This window comes from Chelonia mydas, chromosome 10 (genome assembly GCF_015237465.2).
Source record: "Chelonia mydas isolate rCheMyd1 chromosome 10, rCheMyd1.pri.v2, whole genome shotgun sequence".
NCBI lineage: Eukaryota > Metazoa > Chordata > Testudines > Cheloniidae > Chelonia > Chelonia mydas.
Window position 1 is genome coordinate 16,222,892 of NC_051250.2, and position 24,917 is coordinate 16,247,808.

Consider the following 24,917-nt stretch of genomic DNA (forward strand, 5'->3'; position numbering starts at 1 on the left):
GCTGCAGGGTCTCCCTGCATGGCCAAGGGGCCCAAGACACCAGCATGTAATGTGAGGGGGAGGCTGTGGTCCTGGCCTTATACAGCAGAGACCCACAGCCAGGACTACAAAGACGACAACAAAACCCTGGCTGCGAGTTGCTGCTGAACAGTTCCTGTCCAGGGACAGCTCCTAAACTCCTGGCTGGGGAGTGAGTGAACAGGGACATGACAGCAGAGCTGCACAGGTTCCCAGCATGGCTGCAAGGCTGGTGATCTTTGATGGTGCATGGTGTGGGAGAAACTGCGGTCTTGGTGGGTCAAAGCAGAGACCCCCCTGGCCAGGGCTGCGAGGAGGAGGGAAAGTCCTGGCTGCAGAGGAGGATACCTCGCTATGGAACGGCTCCTGCCTGGGGACAGAGCCATTCAGCAGCATGGCGGCTTCCCCCACAGCCAAGGGCTCAAACTCCTCCTCATCACAGTGCTGGCCTGGGATGCTCTCTGCTTCACCAGGCCAGGATTGCAGCCTTCCCTACAACTTATGCCTCCAAGGACCAGGTGTCACCAGCCCTGTGGACATGCAGGGAGCCCAAGGAAGCCCTCTGTCACGGGATTGAGGGAGGGGGTCTGTGACAGCAGAGCTGTAGAGGGCTCCCTGCACTGCCACTGGATCTGTGACACCAGATCCCTGCAGGTGCAAGGGATGGGGGTAGGGGAGAGGCTGCACTCCCAATGACTGTTACCCTCCCACATATTTCAGCTGAAATTGACATTTACTGACGTCTATCGATTTATATCGAATCCTGCCAAGCCTAAATTTTAGGTTATGAATGCATTGTAACTGACTGCCACATGGACAGTGCACTGCATAAATGTCCAGCGACTGTATGTATTTACCGCACTTCAGATGGTAGGAAATTAAAAATTTAACATGTTTGAATGAGAATTCTCAGTCTGAAACATTTCTCAGCCTCTCTTTTGTGCCTCTGAAAAGATCTGGTGCCCAAGGTCTTACCACCTCACATCTCTGATCTTATCAACCCAGACGTACCCCATGCAATTGTGCAAGGAGAATTAATTCTGTGTGTCGAAAGGAGCAAAGCAAGACCAGGGATGGAAAATGAGAACTCACAGCAAGCTTCCCTCAAAAAGAGAGGCAACGATAAAATGACACTTCCAAAGGTGTCATTCAAGTTCCTATTCTGCAAGATACTGAGCTCCCTCTGCTCCCGTTTAAGTCACCGAAAGTTAAAAAAGCGTTCAGCACCTGGTAGCATCTGGCCCTTAGTGAACATGAATGTTTATGGGTGGCCACCTGAGGGGAATCAGAGTTAAGATCTTGAGCTCAGTAGAGATCTCCAGGCTGGTATAGTCAAGCAGGGCTGTGGAAGGAGCCAGGGCCCAGATCCACAAATGGATTTAGATGTCCGAAACACTGGACTAGATTCACAGTCTCTCTCGCTCAAGGACTACGTAAGTATTTATCTGCAGTGGATCAGTCATTGGCCCAGAGAGAGAGAGAGAGACTATGATGCTGTAGTCCAGGGCTCTGGGCACCCACTTGGGAGATAGGAGACCCAGAGTCCAGTCCCTCTGTTCCAATCACTCATTCTACATCCACAGTGGAGCAGCTTGGACAGGACAGTGAGGAAGCCCTACATCAAACTATCCTACAGCCCAGTGGTTAGAGCCCTCTCCTGAGAGGTAGGAGATCCCAGTTCCAATCCTTTCTGCCTCTCTGCCAAGGAGGGTGTGGGGATTGAACCTGTAGCCCCCACATCCCAGACAAGTGCTCTAACCACTGGGCTAGAAGTTATAGTTTTGGAGGGGCAGCACCACCTCCTCCTCCGGCTGTTCTGTGAAGAGTGATGCAGACACCTCACTCATTCCCAGAAAAGACACTGTAGGCACCTAAACTGCCAGGTTCCTGTTTGTGAATTGCTAAGCAGAGATAGGCACCCATCTCAGAGAGGGGAATGGCTTAGCCCAAACCGTCATCAGCATCTCCCACTGGCTAATTTAGGCAGCTCCCCACCTAGCGTGCTGGCTTTTGTGGATCTCATTCTAAGGCCCTTATCTCTCCCCATTCATTGGCCCTAACTCAGGCTTTGTGGATCGCCCTGTTCCTGTGATTTTCTAGCCATTCCAATGCTGTGCGTTGAAATGCCTACGTCTCGTTGTAGATCCGGGTCCAGGTCCCTCAGATGGAGCAATGACCATTTCTCCAACACCATAAACAAAATAAGTAAGGTTTACAAATTATTTAGGCTGCTATCACAACAGACAATGTTTAATTAATCTGATAGTTATCAATAAATGGCCACTCATGGGGGTCTCTATCAGTCAGGTAGGGCGCACGTTGGCCTCTAATCAATAAAGGAAGTTTTAAAAATTAACAAATAAAGTTTAAAGAAAATCCTATCCAAATGGGAATTACCACCCATGGCAACCCCCTAATCCCCAGGCCATGGGACGCGCTGTGTATTCTGTGCCTCTGGAAAGAGGTTGTCTCCAGGATCACATTGCTGATCATGCAAATGTACCATGAGTAAAAGCAAGATACTAACAGAGTGTGCATGACTGTAGTCATTTTCATCAATTACATGTGAACACACACTGTTCATATATTTTAATGGCAGGTCTAAATATACTCCAATTTATCTGGAAGTTTATAATCCTAAAAGGTCACATTAATAAGTGTGGTTATTTACCTAACCTTTCAGAAGTCCTGATCACTTGTGGTCATTAAAGATCCCATAGTACTTGGGCATTAACTCCAACATTCTGGCAAAAATTCAACTCAGGTAACTACATTCAGTTTACTTACATTGCCTCTGCAGTTTCAATTGCATACAGCATTCTATATTCTTCACCTCATGTCTAAACTGCCATGTAGTGTAGTTCTACAATGTTAAACAGCTGCCACTTTCCACTCCAGAAGTGGCTGCATTTCAGTGATAGGATACTTAAGCCCACTATATCTCTTACTTACCTCAGCACTATTTGAGACTTAACTACTTAATATTTGGCATATTTTCAAATATTACAGAAATACAAAATGTTCATGATCATTCTGCATTCTCGGTTACTGTATTCTTAATTAATTGGAGTCGTCTTGGCACAACTGTCAGCATGTGATGTAAATTTAAAATGGTGTCTATTAGATCAGATTATTAGAAACTGGGTTCTTTTAAAAAGTGTAAGCATGAGTGTATATTTTACAGAATTAGAAATGAATATTTCCTTTCCGCTTACCCCAGCTCATGGAGTGACTCAGTTACTCGTGAAAATATCAGATAATGAAGATACCAATTTTCCAATTTCTTTAAGGATAAAAGATGTCTAGAGGGTTGCTTTTAATAGAATATTAGAATGGCAAGCATATAAACAGGAGGCATTGTTACCTGATATAGCTTATAATATTCATACAACTTTCTACAATGAAGGAAATTAAATGGAATTAGATTCAGGCATTTAGTATGGGAAGACATACAGAGAGATCTGAGAGAGACCTTTTCAGCAGAAATACAGTAACCAGAAGAGCTCATGAACCGTGGAAAGAGTAATGGAATGAAATTAAGATAAACACTAGGAGAAATAAAGCATACAACTTACAATTTAGTAGATGGCTCAAATAATTTTATGTAGGTTTTGGATTGCTGAAGGGACTTCCATTTAAAGAGCTCATTGTTATTAGTTAATTAAGCTTCAAAAAACACTGAACACCTGTAGGTAATACATACAAAGCTCTCACTTGGCTACCACTGAAACACTGCTAACTGGGATGGAATAAAGCAGCTGGTTAACAACTTCCCAATTTAGAACAAGTGAAGAATATTCTATCCAATTTAAACTGCAAGTAGCATTTAATGAGAGAGAATTCCATTGCCCCAACTGCAAATTCAGCTAGGACATTGGGGTAACATCTATTCTTATTCTGATAAAAATGCCATAGGATCTTAAATGGCCACAAGTGGACAGGACCTCAGTTTTGTGTCTCATCTGAAAGATGGCATCTCCTTTCCCCCCGGTGCCCCCTAATACAGGGGTTGTTAACCTGGGGTGCACAAACAGATCCAGCAGCTCACAACTAGTTTGCTTCTCTTTACAGTTAGATGGGAGGGGCTCCTGAAATTATTGAGGGACAGGGGAGACCTGAAACATTTTTCTGTTGTATCATGGGGTCATGGTATGGACAAGGATGAGAAGAACCGCTGTCCTAATAATGTACTGAAGCTCTGGCTCATTACAAATAAAGAGTGACATTTTCTGAATTACCAATGTCACTTCCTGTAGCACCCAGTTTTTTCTTAGCAGTCTCTCATTCAAACACTGGCCCTGACCCTGCTTAGTTTATGTTCAGCACAGAGTCTGTGCTGGTTTGAAAACTGCAGAAAGACAACTGAACTGAATGTTTACAAGGTTCTTTACTTCACCTCTTCCTCCTTTTGCCCATCCATAAATAGTTTTGCAAAACCACATTATGTTAATTAACCAAAACATTGGGACTTCCTGTGTTCCAAGGCTTCTATTTCCAGTTAGGGTACTACAGCCAGGCAGGCTGATGTAGTCAGGATTTAAAGAGGCTGCGCTGTAAGCTACATGAAGCATGCATCACCTTTTAAAACCTTAACATTTCCATAAATATCATTTGTGTACAAAGTGTTAAACCTGTTCTTTCAGCATCAGGTTAGATGAATGAATACAATCAGCAAACAACTTCCCCCTAACGACAGCATAATTGATTAAAACAAACTCAGTACATAGAAAAAAACAACTCTATGTACTGATTTCAGAGCAGTAGCTGTGTTAATCTGTATCAGAAAAAATGAGGAGTCCTTGTGGCACCTTAGAGACGAACAAATTTATTTGGGCATAAGCTTTCGTGGGCTAAAACCCACTTCTTCAGATGCATGGAGTGAAAAATACATTAAGCAAAATATATATTCTAGCACATGAAAAGATGGGAGTTGCCTTATCAAGTGAGGGGTCAGTGCTAACGAGCCAATTCAATTAAGGTGGAAGTGGATCTCTTGTGTGGACTGGTCCAGGCTGAGGTTGATGGACCAGTCCACACAAAAGAGATCCACTTCCTGGACACTACAGTGCAAATAAGCGATGGTCACAAACACCATCTACGGACCACTATACTTACCTACATGCCTCCAGCTTTCATCCAGACCACATCACGTGATCCATTGTCTATAGCCAAGCACTAAGATACAACCACATTTGCTCCAATCTCTTAGACAGAGACAAACACCTACAGGATTTCTATCAAACGTTCTTAAAACTACAATACCCACCTGGTGAAGTGAAGAACAGATTGACAGAGCCAGAAGGGTACTCAGAAGTCACCTACCACAGGACAGGCCCAACAAAGCAACAGAATGCCACAAGCGGTCACCTACAGCCCCCAACTAAAATCTCTCCAACGCATCATCAAGGATCTACAACCTATCTTAAAGGACGATCCCTCACTCAGACCTTGGGAGACAGGCCAGTCCTCGCTTACAGACAGTCCCCCAACCTGAAGCAACTACTCACCAGCAACTACACACCACACAACAAAGACATTAACCCAGGAACCAATCCCTGCAACAACCCCATTGCCAACTCTGTCCACATATCTATTCAAAGGACACCATCATAGGACCTAACCACATCAGCCACACCATCAGGGGCTCGTTCACCTGCACATCTACCAATGTGATATATGCCATCATGTGCCAGCAATGCCCCTCTGCCATGTACATTGACCAAATCGGACAGTCTCTATGCAAAAGAATAAATAGACACAAATGAGACATCAAGAATTGTAACATCTGTAATAAAGGAGAACACTTCTATCTCCCTGGAGACTCACCAACAGACTTAAAAGTGGCAATTCTTCAACAAAAAAAACTTCAAAAACAGACTCCAGTGAGAAACTGCAGAACTGGAATTAATTTGCAAACTGGACACCATCAAATTAGGCCTGAATAAAGACTGGGAGTGGATGGGTCACTACAAAAAGTAATTTTCCCTCTGCTGATACTCACACCTTCTTGTCAACTGTTGGAAATGAGCCACCTTGTTTGTATTGGACTTGTTAGCACTACAAAAGTAATTTTCCCTCCCTTGGTATTCACCCCTTCTTGTCAACTCTTGAGAATAGGCCACTTCCACCTTAACTGAATTGGCTCGTTAGCACTGACCCCCCCACTTGGTAAAGCAACTCCCATCTTTTCATGTGCTAGTATATAAATTCTGCTTACTGTATTTTTCACTCCATGCATCTGATGAAGTGGGTTTTAGCCCACGAAAGCTTATGCCCAAATAAATGGGTTAGTCTCTATGGTGCCACAAGGACTCCTCATTGTTTTTGCTGATACAGACTAACACAGCTACCACTCTGAAATGCATCCAATGAAGTGAGCTGTAGGTCACGAAAGCTTATGCTCAAATAAATTTATTAGTCTCTAAGGTGCCCCAAGTACTCCTTTTCTTTTTGCAAATACAGACTAACATGGCTGCTACTCTGAAATCAGTACACAGAGCAGGTCACCTGGTCAATGAGTCAGTGAAAGCTCCACATCACAAGTACACAGTGCCCAGCAGCTGCTGAGCCAGGATGGGCCCTCGTACAGACTGCCACTCTCTGCTGGCATAGAGGGGTTTTTTTTTCGTTATTATTTTTGCCAACTTGTAAACCTCCCTGCACAATGATACCAGTAAACAGGCGAGGAAAGGCAAGCTCAAAATCTTCAGCCAGGATTTAAAATACAGGTTTAAATTACTGACTGCAAAAATCCTGCTCTGAGCAAGAATGACTTGGTAACTTGTTATGAGACAGGATGCAGTGTTCTTCCTAAATAAACCACAAAACAGATGGCCAGAAAGAGATGCATGTACTTGGGCAATTCACCAGTCACTCTTCAAGGATACTGAGAGTAGCTGGAATGACTGGAGATTATCAAACTCTGCTTACTTTTTGGGGATTGGGGTGGGGAACAAGTCTCCCCAAAGAGACGGCTGATGTAACCACATAACCTCAGGGAGTAGAGATTCCACACCCACCCAAAACCTCACATTAAACCCAACTCTCTCATATTTCTTGGATACTTTGAGGGCAAAGAGGGTGCCAACTCTTTATTTAATCGTTGCCTTAGAACATAACTAGCCTTTGGTGTCAGGCTGTGACTGAGATGGCTGATGTAACCATGCAGCAACCTCAAGGAGAGCAGACTGCAAACCACACACAGGAGAGAGGCAAGGGGGGGAAAAATAAAGATTATAAGTGAACAATGTGGATTTGTTCAGTCACCCTCGAATCAGGCAAACTCCTCCCGCGGGGGGGCTTCGCAGCACACACCCAGCCCCTGGCCCTAGCCCTGACCAGCTATTCCCAGAGTCCACTCCCCAGGCGCTTTTTACATGCAATGAGTTCAGACTCCTCGGAGAGTTTTTAGCTCGCTCACAGGAACTGCAGCAGGCAGAGCGCACCCCAGCGCAGGCCTTGCTGAGGAACGCGCCCCACAACAGCTGCAACGCCCTGTGCTGCCCTAGGGCGTGGGGCAGGGATAATGGGCCACACATCCTCCCCCTACCTCGTGGCGCGGACTCCAGGGGCAGTGGGGGCCACCGATACCCCGTTCGGCGTGTTGCAATGTGTGTGCAGGTCCCGGGGGCTCTCATGCAGCAGCCATGTTGATGTAACCCAGCAGCGGACACGTGGGGAGACTAGTTCCTCCTCTTACCCACAATGCTTCCCAAGCGGGGTCAAGGCTCTCATCTTAGCACCAGGCGGCGCTGTGCGATCGCTGTAAAACACTGAGGGGGGCAAAAGCTTTGTGGCAGCGGTGGGATTCGAACCCACGCCCCCGAAGAGACTGGAGCCTTAATCCAGCGCCTTAGACCGCTCGGCCACGCTACCGCCGTATGAAGTAACAGCTTGTATCCTTTATTCTTCTCAGCTCTTCTTTTTTCCTCTTGCTTTTTGTAGTTGAGTGGTGCATGCTCAGTCATGGAGAGGTCTTTTACACAGAGATGAAGGGCTGAGCTCTTGCTTCCATTATAGATCCTTTTTTAAAAGAGTCTTTTTCAGAGGGTAAGCTACTTTGCAACTCAGATACATGGTTAAGATCAAAGCAATGACCATGGTAGTAAAAAATAATATTAACTAGCAATAGGCACTAACAGTTAAGTATAGCTAATCAGTATTTTTGCATTTACATTGCATTAATTAGTGGAATTATTCCACAGCCTCAAGCAGATGGAAGTTCTGAAGGGATGTCCCAATGCTCACTAGTAATGTGGACATTCCACTGTTCCAGTGTGGCACCTAGCTGAGACAATGGAACATCACAATGCAGTGTCAAGCCTTCCCAAAACAATATCCCAGTACAGCATTGTAATATGATGTCACGATACATATCAGATAATTGCAATACAGTGGAACAATGCAGCTGTAAGCTTCTGTACCACAGTGCACCAACCCACTGCTTTGCAACATAGCAATGCAAACATCAAACCTTTGCAACCTCACAATGTGAAGAGGTTCATTGCCTCACTAAAGAAGGCCTGCAATATGGCTGAAGAAGCCTAAATTGCAGGCCTCTCTTGCACAGGATGTTAAATCTATACAAATAAAAAATAGTTTGGTGGTTTTTTTTTCCTTTCCTTACCATCTCTTGCTAAAAAAATCAAAGCCTGGTTCATCTGAACAGCTGACCCTCTAGGCATTTAGAGTTTGATTTTTCTTCTCACTGCTGTGCAGCAAAACAGCAGTAAGTTCACCGACGTTCATAGTATTACAGCAATGTGACTCTAATGCAGGGAAAAAGAAAGAAGAGGGGCGAGGTGGGGACTGGTACTTTGAGTTGGTGTCTGCTGACGTTTCTCTGTGTCCCCATTAGTGCGCGGAGGATCTGGAGATATTTGATGTCGTTTCGGTGGCAATGGGGTGGGAGGGAAAATCTGTCTGGCTAAAGGGAGAAGTCTGCATGGAGCAAGACCACTAAATTGTAATCCCCCATGATTTAAGTCTTTAATTTGGACAGTTCATTTAAGTGAAATTTTGACAATGCAACTGCCAGAGCTCTCCCATTGCATGGCCCACCTGACAGAGTCTTAAGTTCCTTTTAATGTCCTGAAATATGCCATTTCCTAGAACCAGGGTTGCCAACTTTCTAACAGCACAAAACCCAACACCCTAGCCCTGCCCCTTCCCCAAGGCCCCTCCTCCTGCCTCGCCCCTTCCTTGAGGCCCTGCCCCCACTCTATACTTTCCCCCTCACTGGGCGGCTTGGTCTCCCCCACCCTCACTCACTTTCACTGGGCTCGGGCAGGAGGTTGGGGTGCGGTAGGTGGTGAGAGCTCTAAATGGGGGTGCGGGGTCTGCAATGGGGCCAGAAATTAGGGGTTCAGAGTGTGGGAGGGAGCTCCAGGCTGGGGCAAGGAGTTGGGGTGTGGAAGGGGTGAAGGCTCCGGATGGGGGTACAGGCTCTGGGGTGGGGCTGCGGTTGAGGGGTTTTGATGCAGGAGGGGGCTCCAGGCTGGGTGGTGGGGCCGAGGGATTCAGAATGTGGGAGGGGGCTGCGGGTTGAGGCGGGGGGTTGGGGTGTGGTAGGGGTGAGGGCTCTGGCTGGGGGTGCAGGCTCTGGGGTGGGGCTAGGGATGAGGGGTTTGGAGTGCAGGAGGGGGCTTCAGGTTTGGGAGGACTCGGGGTTGTGGCACAGGCTTATCTCAGGCATAGGGTGACCAGATGAAATGGACAAAATATCGGGACACATGGGGGATGCAAAAAAAGAACCGCCGGAGTGGCCAAAGCCACAATATCAGTCAGGACGCGAGACAAAGAACTAAAAATTGGGACAGTCCCGATTTTATCAGGACGTCTGGTCACCCTACTCAGGCGGCTCCCGGTCAACAGCGCAGCAGGGGTAAGGCAGGCTGCCTGCCTGTCCTGGCTCCAGGCTGCACCCCGCCACGTAGGAGCTGGACCTGCTGGCCGCTTCTGGAGCGCAGTGTGGTGCTCCAGGACAGGTAGGGACTAACCTGCCTTAGCCCCACAGCACTGCCAACCAGGCTTTTAACAGCCCAGTCAGCAGTGCTGACTGGAGCCACCAGGGTCCCTTTTTGACCGGGCGTTCTGGTCGAAAACCAGACACCTGGTCACCCTACCTAGACCCCACCTGCTTCTCTCTCCATTTGATCTCCTGTGCAACTGCCTCAGTGCCTGCCTATTCATTTCTTTAAGTAGCCTGTTGCTTGTTTTGGGCTTTCTGGGGCGGAGAGAGGGGGCTTCTGCTTTTGCAAGCCTATATTGGCTTGTTTGTGTATTTAATTGTTCATTCGTTTAAATTAAATAGCCTGTTGCTTTTCTTTAAGTAGGTTTGTCATTGAAGTATGTGGCTTGTTTTTGGCTTGGTGATTGGCAGTAGGCGGTGCCTCCAAAATGGGATTGGCTTGTTTTGGGCTTTCTGTGAAAAGACAGTGCAGCTTTTTTTATCTTGTAGACCTGGGAGCCTTGCGCAGTGCCCTCCCACAATGTCCAGTATGCCCAGTCTCTCCACTGCCACAGATCTCTTTCTCCCTGTCCTACACACTGGCCTACCTCCTGGCTTGGGGGGCCTTCTTTCTTCCTCAGGAGATGCACCCAGTTGGAAATGACCGTGCTCTGGGCTGCTGAGGCTTTTGCCAGCCTAGCTAGACACCTGACCTGACTGAAAATATTCAGGAATAACATAATAACGGCCATACTGGGTCAGACCAAAGGTCCATCTAGCCCAATATTTTGTCTTCCAACAGTGGCCACTGCCAGGTGCTTCAGAGGGAATGAACAGTACAGGTAATCATTAAGTGATCCATCCCCTATCGCCCATTCCCAGCTTCTGGCAAACAGAGGCTAGGGCCACCATCCCTGCCCATCCTGGCTAATAGCCATTGATGGACCTATTCTCCATGAATTTATCTAGTTCTTTTTTGAACCCTGTTATAGTCTTGGCCTTCACAACATCTTCTGACAAAGAAGGGTTAACCAAGATGAACACAGGTATATTGTGTTATACTTGTTTTCAAAACTGCAACAGTCTCAATACACTCTGTTTAATTCCTGAATGCTCTTTAGAATCCTTTATCCCAGGTGCTGATGCCTCTTTCACTTACACTGACTTCAGTGGGGTTACTCTTCATATCCATGTGAGAGGAGAATCAGGACTGCAGGCTTTAGCTGGTCATACAGAGCAATTCACCAGGTCCCTCATCTGCTTAACAAACTGGCAGAAGAGTACATATGGAGACAGACTGGACTACTAACCTTTCTGTGATAAAGGACCTGTATGAAGCATGCATTTATATTTCTTAAAGATGTCTGGAAGAGTCCAGACCAACAGACAAAAGTTCAGATCAGATTTGTTCTCCCAGTAGGAAGGACTATCAACATGTACAATTTGTTCAGGATCATTATATGAAAAAGTTACTTATCTATTATTTTATACCTATTGTGCCATTCATCAGCAACTCAGCTTTATTTCACATCACAATGAAGGCTGGGCTTTTAGCGCTAGGGGCAGTTTTTGCTCAAGGACTCTAAGAGCAAAATGGGACCACTGGCATATTGACTTAAGCTGTGCTCTCATCATCTTTCCCAAACTAAAAAGGATTGGGCTGTACTATTGCCAGGAAGTGGCACTGAGGATTCAGTAAATGGCACTCTTCACTCTGAATCAACACTGACCCAGTATTCCAGCATGGTGTTGGGAGCATACTGTCCTTCAGAAGAGATGTATAACTGGGACCCTGACTGAGTTGTTATTAAAGATCTATGGATTTCTTGTACAAGTAGAGTTGTTAGCCCTACTCCCCTGCCAAATGAGTAATTACATTCTGCCTCCCTGCATTCCTAGGTGTTTGGACTAGGGGAAGGAGCAGGCAGGCCTGTGATACGTAATAAGATTACAGTTTGTTTGCCTGTACTTTCCTTAAGCAATCTCTTAAAGTGTTACAGATCAAGAATAGTTTTAATAGAACACATAGCCCTGCATGGATTATTCAGTCCAGTGGAATGGAGGCTATGCTGTCTTTTTGCTGTCCGAAAATCAGTGCAGGAAGAGATACTACACAGTAATCCTGAATTGCTTTTAGGATTACAACAAGCTCAGGATGAAATTTCCTCAGGTTTTGAGTGTAGTGGTACTTTACAATAGGTACCTGAGGCAAACCTATTGCTCAAAGAGGGATATAAAGCCCCACATTCTCTCAGACAAGGGTTATGTGATCAAAGTTTCTCCTTCCTTGCACAGACACAGCAGAACTCTTTACCTACCATGAATCTTCTTCAAATGTGACTGCAAAAATAGAGTACTGGATGTGAAGTGTGGGTTACACTGGTAGAGTTATGCTGAAGAAACTTGCATAGTAAATCTATGTCTGGGTCAAGCCATGTCTATTAGTTCCTTGGGTTGTTCACCACCAAATTCACTTGTAAAGATCATGCCCCTAGTTTATCTTTTTCCATACTATGCTCCCATCTGCCACCACCAGTGTACAAATTAGCCCCTGAATGGTAAATCAGTGAAAGTTACATTACTTTACCACTCACACCCATTGGCCAACTTAGTCCACTCTTTATGGTATGCCACCACTGAATTTAGAACAAAGACTTCCATGGAAGATGCACCCTTCACCAAATCTGAATTGTTAAAAGCCAAGGAAATTTCATCCTCTTGATACACACTTCAGTGCCTGCAGGAAACCTGTCACAAACAAATACAGATGCTGAGATCTGACACAGGTTTCTCCGCTCAGCTGCTGTCACAATGTGAGACCCATCAAAACACAAAGAGCAATCACCAGTTGGCTTGTACTGGATCATTTTTTGTTGAAGTTCCAGCTGAAATAGCAATGACAAAAACTCTGGATCCCCGGGGGCAAAGTTTAAAAGCCCAGGAGGGGTTGCAATTCCCTTCTTGGTCCGAGCCTCTGAATTTCTTTATAGGGAGAAAATCCTTAGATTATTAGAATTCAGACCATGTAAAAGAAACCATCTTTTCACTATAAAACATTTTATTTCCCATGAAACAACATGAGAGCCCTGTAACATTTCACAGTACGTGTTAGCAGGGACCTCCTTGAGAGGGTGCTTGAATTACAAGGTAATACTGCCTGCTTCATGTGATGCTGAGTTAATTAAAATAAAATATATGGCATGCAGTTACTTGTTTTATTATGCAAAGTCAAAGAAGGCAAGTCAGGCCTGATCAAAGACATGTTCATTGATAGTAAAGCTTTTCCTGATTCTGCACTCAACTGACGCTCCTACTGACTTAAGTAAGGATGGCAAGATCAGGCCCTAAATCTTATTATCATTCTGGGCTGAATTTACACAGAGATATTTCAAACTGTGAAGAAGGTGAAAGCGGGTTGGATATCAGTAGGTGAATGTGGGCTGTACGATGGGGAAGCCCTCCCTCACTCCACCACCTGAGAGAGGGAAAAGGGGAATCTATCGTCTCCTTGACTAAAGGATGCAAGAGAGCTTAGGCTGGGAAACTTAGACCTGGCCTACACTACAAAGTTATGTCGACATAAGCCGCCTTGCATAGACCTAGATGTGCATCTATTTATGCTTAGATTTGTCTCCCACCCCGGTGTAAGTGCCCTGTTGCAGCGACACAGTAACACCACCTCAGCGAGTGGCCCTGAGACATGATCAATGTACCATGTTGCCTATATCAACTCTAGCAGTCCTCCAGCAGCTGTCCCACAATGCCCACTGCTGACTGCTCTGGTCACAGTTGTGAACTCCGCTGCCCACGGCTCACATAAACCGGAAAGCACCACCCTCGCTCCCCCCACACTTTTAAAGCCCAGCAAATGTTTGAAATGCCTTTTCCTGATTGTCCAGCTTGGCAAGCTCACCTAGAAGCTCTCTATTGTTGTGTGCTACTGACCGCTTACCAGGCTGGCTGCATGCTTCAGATGTGCTCCAGCTTGGAGTAGACAGGAGATATTGCAGGGAACAGCAGCCGTGACACGTGAAAGTGAGGAACTGCAGCAGCCATACCAAAAGGCCAGGGAGGCCAACAATCACTCTGGTATCAAGCTGCAGACCTACTGCTTTTACAAAGATCTGCATGGCATACTTGTCAGACTCCACCACCACCCTGGATGCCACCATGAATACCTGAGGAGTCTGAGTCGCAGGCCCTGGCATGAACAGCGAGGATGAGGAAGAGAAGGAAGAGGGGGGCCATGCGTGAGGGTCCAGCTATGCCACGAGCCAGGACCTGTTTGAGACTCCACCACACTCCAGTCAATCCTGGCAGTTGAGCACGGATGAGCCCGACACAGGGGAAGGAACCTCTCTGGTAAGTGTGTAGATGTATTTCACATTACTATGAAGTACTGATGGCATCCCATCTGAACAGGACGTAGCTATTGACTTTTCATTAATTTACTCATACTAGAAGAGGTAGTGGTACAACTAAGAGGTAGAGTTGCTATTTGCTGGGTGAGCTATGTGGAGCAGTTTGTTTATGTGCACAGGGATGTCCCTTGAATCCTTCTGTGAGATCTTGATGGAACTTCCATGGAAGTATACTGCAGTCTTCTCCTGAAGGTTTCTAGGGATGACAGCCTTATTTCTTCCTTCCTGGTAGGACCCTTTCCCATACCAGTCGGTGATAACTTTGGCAGGCACCATTGCAGTAAACAGGCTAGCAGCACATGGGCCCGGGCGGCTTCAGGACACCAGCAGCAGCTGGGCTCTCTGGGCCTTTGTCACCCTCAGGAGTGAGATATCAGCTAAAATCACCACTGCCTGTGGAAAACGGTGCTAGTATTCAGTGTCTTTACCTGGTATTCATCGTTTCATGCACCTGAGCAATTCTCTCCTCATTGCCCTCACCCCGGTGTGTCATACTCATCATGGCTGGTTTTGTGAGTGGCACCATGCACAAGCACTCTGAAGCAGAAGTATCAATAAGCATGTCTTGTTTGGTAAAACTTTAGGGGAGCAAGGGAAGGGCATTATGAAGCTTAAGTTTTACTTTCCGTTGTGACTATCCCGACAACGGTACCTCTGTGTGTTTTATCTGTAGCTGCTGCTGTTGCGTCCTTCAGGGGTTTCCCCCTCCACACCTATGGAACACGACTCAGAGAAGGCAGAAAAAGAAGAGGACTTGGAATGACATTTTAGTGAAATCATGCAACCCAGTGCTGCATTGGTGCATGAGCAGAGGGCTTGGAAGGTGAATATTGCAGACTTTATGAAGAAGGACAGAGCAGACAGAAGAAAGGCACAGGTAGGGGTACCAGGACATAATGGGGCTTCTTTGGCAGCAAACATTGATGCTGTAGACTCCAGGATCATGACTGGCATTTCAACACGCCAATTGTAATCTGCTGTTTGGGAAGTCACTGCTTGTAGCTTTCTGAACAGTCCGTATTCTTAAAGATGCAACCTTCAGTCATCTGCCCTGACCAGCCAACACTGATATCAGTGAACTGTCCCTGGGGATCCACCAGTGCTTGCATAATTATAGAAAAGTAGGCCTTTCTGTTAATGTACTCTCTGACAGGGTGGTCTGGTGCCAAAGAAGGGATAAGCATGCCATCTATTGCTCCACCAGTTCGGGAACCCCATTGCTGCAGATCCAGCCACTATGTCCTGTACTATCCACTATGTCCCAGTTACCCTTGCACAACCCATTTCTGCCCCACCACACATTGCCAAATCGTCCCAAAAGACAGTGTACTGGAGGGTGGTGGGTTGCACACTGGGATATCTACCCATTGCACACTGCACTGTGCATTGACGCAGACACTCCAGGTGAGTACACGCAGCAAAGAAGCCAAGTACCCATGCGCACAAGCAATGTACTAACTGCAGCGGCTTTATGCTGACCTAACTTGCGTCGGCAAAAGTTTGTAGCGTAGACATGGCCCTAGTCTGTTGCAGCGTGGCCACTTTTAAATTCTTCTTTGACACATTAGAGCAGTGGCTCTCAACCTGCGGCCCACGTGACATCCTCAGGGCCATAGAGGTAGTATTGGAAGTGGCCCACATAACACATTGTGGGGCCACATATGCGGCCCACAGCGATAAATAGGTTGAGAACCACTGCATTGGAGGGTAGTCAGTGCTTCCAACCGTATTCACATGAACCATTCATGGCAAATAGGCTCAGCAGAGCAGAGACTCCACCTCTGAGGTTAAACATGGACAGGAGTGATTGTTCCCCCCTTGAAAGAGGGTATGATGGGGGGAGATATGTGGTATTAGATATTTTTTAGCTAAATACAGAAGCTTGCTTGGAAAATTCAAATGTTATAATCAAGCTGTCTTCTTTGTTAGACTGCTTTACTCTTCCATGATTAGTTAAAGCAGAGATGGTCTGAGCAAACTCATATTGAGATTACGTTGAGACTAAAGTCCAGGTCAGGATTTGACCAGGCAGAACTCTTATGAGCTAATCTCATGAGATTTGGGCCCCAAACGGTGGATATCTCATGAGGCCAGCTCTTTCTGTGAGATACCCACCAACCTGGACTGAAGAGCAGACCTTCTTGCCACATATGAACTGAAACTAGAAAACAGGGCAGATCTACCTCACAGCCAAAAGCCCAGGTTCCGACCCTCATCCAGGGATTCTAACCTGACCCATCTTCCTGAAATCCAGAGGGATTCAAACGTGAGATTCTGATTTTGGCCCATCTCCAAACACTGGTGTCAATCAGGAGTAACTCTATGGAGAGCAGTGGAATTACACCAGAGTAAACACATCAGAATCAGACCCAAGGGAGTTGTTCAGTCCATATAATTAATAGATTGGCAGTATTTCCATTTATATTGCTTAACTGGACTTTTGTGTGCCATCACTGTGATATGAATAAACGTTTCTGAATGAAAACATCTATATTTCTCTTGTGGCACTTGCCTACTGCTCATTAAAAAGACCTGATACCAGCTTCAACTAAAGAATAGATATCTAATGCTGAATTCTACCATTCTTAATCCAGCAAAAGTCCTGCTGACAGTGAATTTGCTTGATTAAGGAACACAGATATAGGCTCCTATGCTACAAAGTCCCATTATTTTAACTACTTCCACCATGGGACAGAGTTGTACTGCTTTAACTCTACTGATATATTTTAGAGTGGTAGCCGTGTTAGTCTGTATCAGCAAAAAGAACGAGGAGTACTTGTGGCGCCTTAGAGACTTAACAAATTTATTTGAACATAAGCTTTCGTGGGATAAAACCCACTTCATCGGCTGCATGCAGTGGAGAATACAGTAGGAAGATATATATATACACACACACAACATGAAAAAATGGGTGTTGCCATACCCACTATAACGAGAGTGATCAGTTAAGGTGAGCTGCTATCAGCAGTGTGTATATTTATCTTCCTACTGTATTTTCCACTGCATGCATCCGATGAAGTAGGTTTTAGCCCACGAAAGCTTATGCTCAAATAAATTTGTTAGTCTCTAAGGTGCCACAAGTACTCCTTTTTCTACTGATATTGTTCCCCTAGCGTGGATGCAGTTATAATGGTATAAAAGTGCTTATATAGGTATAGCTTATTACTGAAGGGGGATAAGTTATATTGGTAGAAGGCACCTTTATACCTGGATAACTGCATCCACACTAGGGGTTGTATCAGTGTAACTATATCAGTAAAAAAATTACTTCCCTATCCAAAATAGTTATACTGGTACAAAATGTGTGTGTAGACCAGGCCTAAGATCCTCCATTCTTCATTCAGACAAAACCCCCATTGCCTTCAGAACTGCACAAAGGTTGGATTACTGCATAAGGATACCTTAGTGGGCATTTTGCCCAAGTTGGGCCTTCAGCATTGGGTCTTAAGTCTCTTATTATTTTTTTCTACATCACATGCAGATATAATTGCATGTAAATGTGACTGCACGTGATACATTTATCCCTTTTGCGAAAACATTCATTTTCTTGATATACACAGTGTGGTTTTTTCCCTACTCATTTATTACTGACTGTCAAAAGTAGTTGGGATCAGGGATAGATAATAAAAATAATGTAGAGAATATTTCAGAGCTTGCAATAGTAAATCATAATTGAGGCAAATCAAAAACAAAAAAAATGCAATGATGTGACACAGAATGTGACAAAAAGAAAACTTTATTTGGTAAAGCAAAGCAAAACCAATAAAACTGAATGACATGAATAAGTGATGCAAACAAGCAATTTCTGCATTTCCTACATGCAAAAAAAAAAAAGTGGGGGGCACCAATTCTGCTGTCCTGGCTCAGGCAAAATTCCCACTGAAGTCAATGGAATTTATTGCCTAATTCAGTTCTGCAGGTCTGGGCCCCATATTTATTTTTTTTCACATTTTTAAAAAATATATTTTATTTGTTCATTGTGAATAGATTAAAAATACAGTATGCAGCAAGATCATTCCAGAAAGTTTGTCAAAAAACATACTTTTCTCTTTAAAGGAATTGCATAAAATAAGTTGTGCATATTTCTGTAAACATAAGTTTAACTAAAAAAATTGACTGTCATGTCTGTTGTACACCGAAATAACTGTAAGATACCATGTTTGTGCCAAGAAGTAAACTAAATCACTAACAAATGTAAGATTTTGAAGACAAAGTATTAACAATGACAATATTTTGCCTGTTGAGTTGTATAACTTGATATGCCTCAAATCTATGAAGAAGTTTCTGTAATTATACCAATAACACAATTCAGTGAATTAACCTGCATGCCAAAAGTTGTTAATAATTACCCTCTTTGAGCCCTGTGTTTATATTTTGAATCTCCTCCCCTTTCTATAGAGGGCAAGTGTTTGTAAGCTACATCAACTCTTCTTTGCAAAGGAAAACCACAATGATTAGCTTTTATATCTTTACAATAAAAACATATTATTTATCTATCTGTATTATTTATTTATATAGTGCCTACAGTGGGCGAGCCACTTGTAGACTGTATGCACATTTTTTCCAATTTTTTCCCGTAGATATACGTAAATGCCTGTCACTATTCCACTGTTTGCAAGATCGAATGATGCAGTTGTCTCTCAGAGCTCACATTTTCTTGCAACTGTGCTTCCCAACGGGAGGGAATGAAGTCACTAAGGAAGCGTTGCTCGTGAGCATGCTCACCCCTATCTATGGGTATTACCCATTCTGTGCACTCGCACAGAAATGCACCTGTTCCATTTCAAATGGAGCTCTGTGCATGCTACAGAGGAAGAAGTAGGATTTGCCCCTTAACAATCTCTGCAATTAGATGATGAAAAGATGCCAAAATCTTATACCTAAACTGCAGTTTCCCATTATGAACATCCCAACTATCTGACTTTAAGTAACAATTGGTAATTCTGAGTGTATACTTCCAAGATGGCCCCAGGGAAGACCCACTCTACACACAGAAGAGAAAAGTGCAACACTTTACTGACCCAATCCATCAAATCATTTAACCATGTGCTTTACTGTAAACATGACAAAAGTCCCATTGAAATCAATGGGCTTCAATGAATCATGTGCTTAAAGTTAAACATGTGCTTAAAATACTTTGCTGGAGCAATAGTAAATTTTCAACACTCTCTTCCTTTAATAATGACACTGTCATACTAACCCTTCTGTGTGTCAATATGCACTCTCAGAAGACGGTAAAAAAACCCACCTTACAGCTGCATGTCCCATGATGACAGTAATCAGTCAATCACCTCAAAATCAGAACTAAATAAATAAGACCAATAAACAGATCGAGTTGCTGTACAGATGGCACCGGACTCTTGACATAAAACTATGAGCTTAGACTAAGATTCTCTCTTAAATGGTATCTAATGAGGTGGGGGGGGGGGTTGTGTTTTTTTTTTGCAACCAGCACAAATACATTTTTAACAAATAGGTATATAAGGCCTTTTTAATATGTTCTCATTGACTCGTAAAAAACAGAGATCCTTTAGGATATCTTAGTGTGAACATCAGAGGGGGCCAAAACTCAGGTGTGCAACTACAGACTGTGAATCACTAGTACAACAGAAGATGAACTTTGTACCTTTATGGCTATTATTTAGAGAATCAGTACACTCAAATTTTATTGAGCTGCTGAATAGATTATTAAGCAAACAGCTTAAATCTTTTGTACAGTAATTATAGTCTGAGTGCTTTTTACATAACTTACGCACAAAATTATTTAGAATAGAGGGGTAGTAAATGTACATGCATTTTTTGTCAGTTTCTCTAACCTCTTTAAATGTCCCTATTTAGAAATGGTTGAGAAGGGTATTTCTTAATGTTAAGTGCACTGCGAATGGAGATTTCACGGTAAGAACTAAATGATACCAAGAAATCAGTAGACTACAGACTTTTTTATGGTACCTTATGGGAAGCACATCATAGGTCCAGTAGGGTGATATGCAACTTAGACTATTGTATTAGGACAATAAGATACAATACAAAATGTTGCAAAAAAAATCTCCATTTACTATTGTGCCTGGTCTACACAACGAAATCAGCTTGACCCAGCTACATCAGTCAGGAGTGTGAAAAATCCACACCCCTGACTGATGTAGTTATGACCTAACCCATCGGCATAGGTAGTGTCTACAATGAAGCATTACAGCAGCAGCTGTGCTGCGGTAGCATTTCAAGTGTAGACTAGCCCTCGGTGAAATCTTGGCCCCATAAAAGTCAATGGCATTTTGCCACAGATTTCAACAGACCCAGAATTTTACCCTAACACTTTTAAAGTACAGGTCTACTACATAAAAATGACACTCCTATATTCAATGGACCTGCTCTCCCTGTGTGTATTCAGAGTTATGACTGAAATAAGTTTTTACCTCTTTTCAGAGGCCATACAGATATGGGAGAGGGAGCTGGAATGCCTCATCAGGAGAATTGTTAGCTAAGTTCTGATTGCAGAATTTGCATTGTTGGTGATGAGCGACCTAAAGAGAAACCATTTTGACTTTCAAGACCCAGCTTGATTTTCAGGGTGAGTACTTAGAAAAAGCATTTTTTCATTTGCAAACTGAGAAGACGGCATCTGGAATCAGTAAAGGAAGAAAATAAACATGGTGCCCCCAATGATACCATTTTTACAGAGAACTGCATTGTAAAGAGTATTATTAGCATAATTCCATTCCCGATTGCACCGGTTCTTGGGTTTATTTCACAAGGGGAATTAAAAAAGGGAATTTCTGCATGTATGTTTACATGGAAAATGAAGAAGTGCCTGAAATAAACCAAATACTCATGTAAAAGTGCTTTGAACTTAGAAATGTGTGTTTTTTGTGGGGAGTGGAAGAGGAGTAGTAGTAGTAGAAAGAAGTAAACACACTGATACTCTGCTACGTAAAACAAAAAAGTGTGCAATGCAAGCTGACATCAGCTTCATTTTTCTGAAATTAATCAGGGTCCTCACATCTAACAGTTAAAAGTTATAAAAGATCAAGTTCGTAGATACTGCAGCTTTGACGTATAGGTAAAAGTACCTTATAGCACCCCCAAAATACAACCTACATTTGTATACTTTTCCCCTCAGAATAAAGTTAGAAAATTAAAATATGAAAAACATAAATCAGTAGCAACACATAAAAATACTTTTTTTTTTTTTTTTTGGCAAAGTAACAGTCTATAAAAATTATTTTTATATACAAGAGCTGCCTCATTTGAAGTTTCATTCCTCCATCATTGCCCAAGCTTCTTCAGCTTTCTGGTAGTACTGATTTGCCAATCTGCCCTTCATGTCTTGTATTGCCGCTTCTGCTGCTTCTGTATACAATTCTCCTAGGAAAAGCAGTTTGAGAGTCATGTCAGTAGGCCAAAGAAAAAAAGTTTCTTCCTCTCTACAAACAGTACAGGTGCCGGAAGTTAAAGAAGGAAAAAAAGAAAAGAAATGGAGGTCAAGTTACAGGGCCAGACCTCAGCTGGTATAAATCCAGGTAGCTTCATTGACATCAACAGAGTTATACTGATTTACACCAGTTAAGAATCTGGCACACAATGTTAAAATTCAGAGACAGGGCTAACTACTGATATGGCAACAGAGTGACATTTTCTGATGTCCTTACAAGGATCATAAATGCAACAGGCCAGTAAACAGCTAAAAAAAGTCTTATGAATTTTATTTGCAAACATCAAGATTACACAGAACCAATTAGCATGTCATGCACTGAGAGTCAAATGTCTGCTCCTGCGAGGTGCTGAGCACCCTAAACTCCCACTGAAGTCAATGATCTTCAAGGAAGCGGAGGGTGCTCAGTAATGCCAAAAGGGATTTGCCACACTGTCTAAGGTATCAGCAAAATATCACTTGACAGTTTTGCCTCACATTAGCTGGAGCCATTACAGTTTCACCTATAATCCTACAGCAGTGTTCCTCACTGCAAGGCCCACGAGCCAGTGGCGACTCCCATGGACCCTAAATCCGGCTCCCTGTCGATTGCGCTTTACGGTGGCAGAGGAACTGCAGCTCAGGCAGGGGGTGTGGGCTCTGGGAGGGGGCTGGCTCTGGGAGGGGGCTCAGGGCTAGGGCAGGGGCTTGGGGTGCAGGAGAGGGTGTGGGGGGCTGCTCCAGGAGGCTGCAGGTTGGGTGGTGGAAGAGCTATTCAGAACCTGCCCATTGAAGGGACGGCACTTACTTCGGGCGGCCCCAGCCTCACGCTGCTTCTGGAAGGGACCAACGCGCCCCTGCAGCCCCTGGGGGGGGCATGTGGCTCTGCGCACTGCCCCTCTCTGCAGGCACCGCCCACGCAACTCCCATTGGCCACAGTTCCCAGCCAATGGGAGCTGCGGGGGCAGTGCTTGCAGGCAGGAGCAGCGTGTGGAGACCTCTGCTCCCCGCCCCGTATCCTCCCGGGGCGTGCTGGCCGCTTCCGGGAGTGGCGTGGGGCCAGGGCAGGCAGGGAGCATACCCCTTCCTACACCCCAAGCCCCTGCCACAGCCGAGCCCCCTCCCAGAGCCCACACGCCATACCCCCTCCTGGAGCCCGCACGCCATACCCCCTCCGGCACCCCAAGTCCCTGCCCCAGCCCTGAGCCCCCTCCCAGAGCCACCCCCCATACCTCCTCCTGGACCCCAAGCAATATTACCAATAATGGTAATATTACCATATCAACCAACAAAGAACTCGGAGTGTTCAACCACCTGTGTTGGGTTGGGTTGGCTCTCACATTGAAGGTTTTTTTGCCAAAGTGGCCCCTACTTCAAAGATTGCAAAGAGCACTGTCCTACAGCATTGGCTAACACACAGCTGTTTTATAAGTTGAAAGTAAGCCAGCTCCTAAGTGGTTTTGGGGAGCTGGTAGGAAGAAAGAAAGTTGCTGGCTCCAGAAACCAAATCAGGATTCTTGCCAGCAGTGAGTCCTGACTGAATCTGCCTACCCGTTCCTGGCACACTCTCTCTGCCAATGGCTCCCACTTCTTCTGTGCCCAATCTCCCACTACTACAGAGAAGGGAACACAAATGAGATAGAGAGGGACCAGTTTAGAGCACAGAATAACTACATGCAGGGAGAAAGGCTGCCGGGCTGGCGGTGTGAAGCTGCTGGCCTGCTCGGGTGAGGCCTGGAGCGGACAGTTGGCCCACTCCACAGGGATCCACCCGTGTTCAACAGGGCAAGGTTAGGGATCATTCAGGTGAGAGGGGGAGGTGGGATTCTTTCTGGGTGAGGATGCAGATGAGGAGAGGGACTTGATGCCCAACTCAGGACTCAGAAGACCCTGGAACTTGAGAGAGCAGGGTTCAGTTCCTGCTCTACCACAGACTTCCTGTGTGTGCCTCAGCTCCCCATCTATAAAATGGGGATAATAGCATTGCCCTACCTCACAGCGGTCTGGGGAGGATAAATACATTCAATACAGTGAGTGCCTCAGATACTTTTGTAGGTGGGGAGGGGGCACATAAAAACCTAAGATGGATAAAGAGCTTAGAGCCCTCAGGATGAGTATTGCATTCTAAGGCCTAGCACAGCAAATCCATGTCCCCTAAACCCACCCTTCAAAGACCTTTGCAATGGCATGTTAAACATCACCCAACGTGTACCTAGACTCATTCAAATATTAAGGAAAACGGACATACACGGCACTGCCACAGCACACCAACAGGAATGGACCAAGTCAACATCCTACCTGATCTTTGTGGATCCTTGGCCAGGTGGAACCCTCCTGTCATTAGCATCTCAGCTTCCCTTGCCAGGAGCAGATACCGAGGCTCATCCTGAGTTCCATCATATTCACCTCCTTCGTCATAATCGGTCATGTTCAGTGCAGCATTGTACCAGTGCAGGGCTTCCTTCCAGTCTTGGATTCTGATTTTTAAAATAATTTTTAAAACAGGTTACCCTGAGAAATGAAGAAGTTTTACTTTGCAGGATTGAGCTCTATAGCTCCAAAGTGCAGAGCACACTGACCCAATCCAGCAAAGCACTTAACCATGTGCTTACATTTAAGCAGGTGATTAGTCCCACTGAATATGCATTACAGGATCCAGCCCCCTAATGATGAATGGGGCTAAATTCACTTTACATCCATTTGGGATTCACAGGGATGAAATGATGGATTGCAATGGCTCGACAAGTTCATATTGTTTTCGGAGGCTGCATTCTTGTACTCTAGAATCTCAGTTTTCTTTTAAAAAAATAAGCAAGTCTACAAGCATACAGGCTAGAAAGATAACATTAAAACTGCAAATCAAGTAAAAACTGATGTCTGTCTGAGCCTTAAGAAATAGCTGTGGTGTGAATTGCCCCATTCATTTCAATATGATTTTAATTCTTAAGCCTAATGATAATTTAATATCAGTTTTGTTAAGTGTTTCATTGCTGATCAAAACATATAAGAAATAAAAAGGATGATTATTATTATTAAAAGGGATGGTCATATTATGAAGATCTGTGCAATCGACTGAGTGGCATCTTGTTTTGGCATCTCAAGTGGGCAGAGTTTGGTTTGA

At 44.6% G+C, this 24,917-nt stretch overlaps 2 protein-coding genes and 1 non-coding gene across 15 annotated transcripts in view; all 3 read right to left on the minus strand.

The window, feature by feature from the left end:
• The window catches only part of POLR3E (RNA polymerase III subunit E), a 38,703-nt gene extending 30,911 nt beyond the window's left edge, over positions 1-7,792 (minus strand). Inside the window, exon 1 of one of the 4 annotated variants that reach the window (XM_037911792.2) lies at positions 7,568-7,782. The gene's annotated coding sequence lies outside the window, so the exon portion shown is untranslated. Of the gene's footprint in view, positions 1-7,394; positions 7,498-7,567 lie in introns of those variants that run through there. The other 3 variants (XM_007060625.4, XM_043523462.1, XM_037911794.2) reach the window with 3 other exon arrangements.
• Positions 7,793-7,811: 19 nt separating this feature from the next.
• TRNAL-AAG lies at positions 7,812-7,893 on the minus strand. Its single transcript has one exon. It is a non-coding gene; the product is annotated as a tRNA-Leu (tRNA).
• Positions 7,894-18,108: 10,215 nt separating this feature from the next.
• EEF2K (eukaryotic elongation factor 2 kinase) overlaps positions 18,109-24,917 on the minus strand; it is a 44,258-nt gene continuing 37,449 nt past the window's right edge. For 5 of the 10 annotated variants that reach the window (XM_037910471.2, XM_037910470.2, XM_043523594.1 and 2 more), the window contains 2 exons: positions 24,095-24,273; positions 18,109-21,750 (listed from right to left, as the gene is read on the minus strand). In XM_037910471.2, coding sequence (XP_037766399.1) covers positions 21,641-21,750; positions 24,095-24,273 — 289 coding nt within the window. In that variant the 3' untranslated portion in view covers positions 18,109-21,640. Of the gene's footprint in view, positions 21,751-23,066; positions 23,410-24,094; positions 24,274-24,917 lie in introns of those variants that run through there. The other 5 variants (XM_043523592.1, XM_043523591.1, XM_043523593.1 and 2 more) reach the window with 4 other exon arrangements.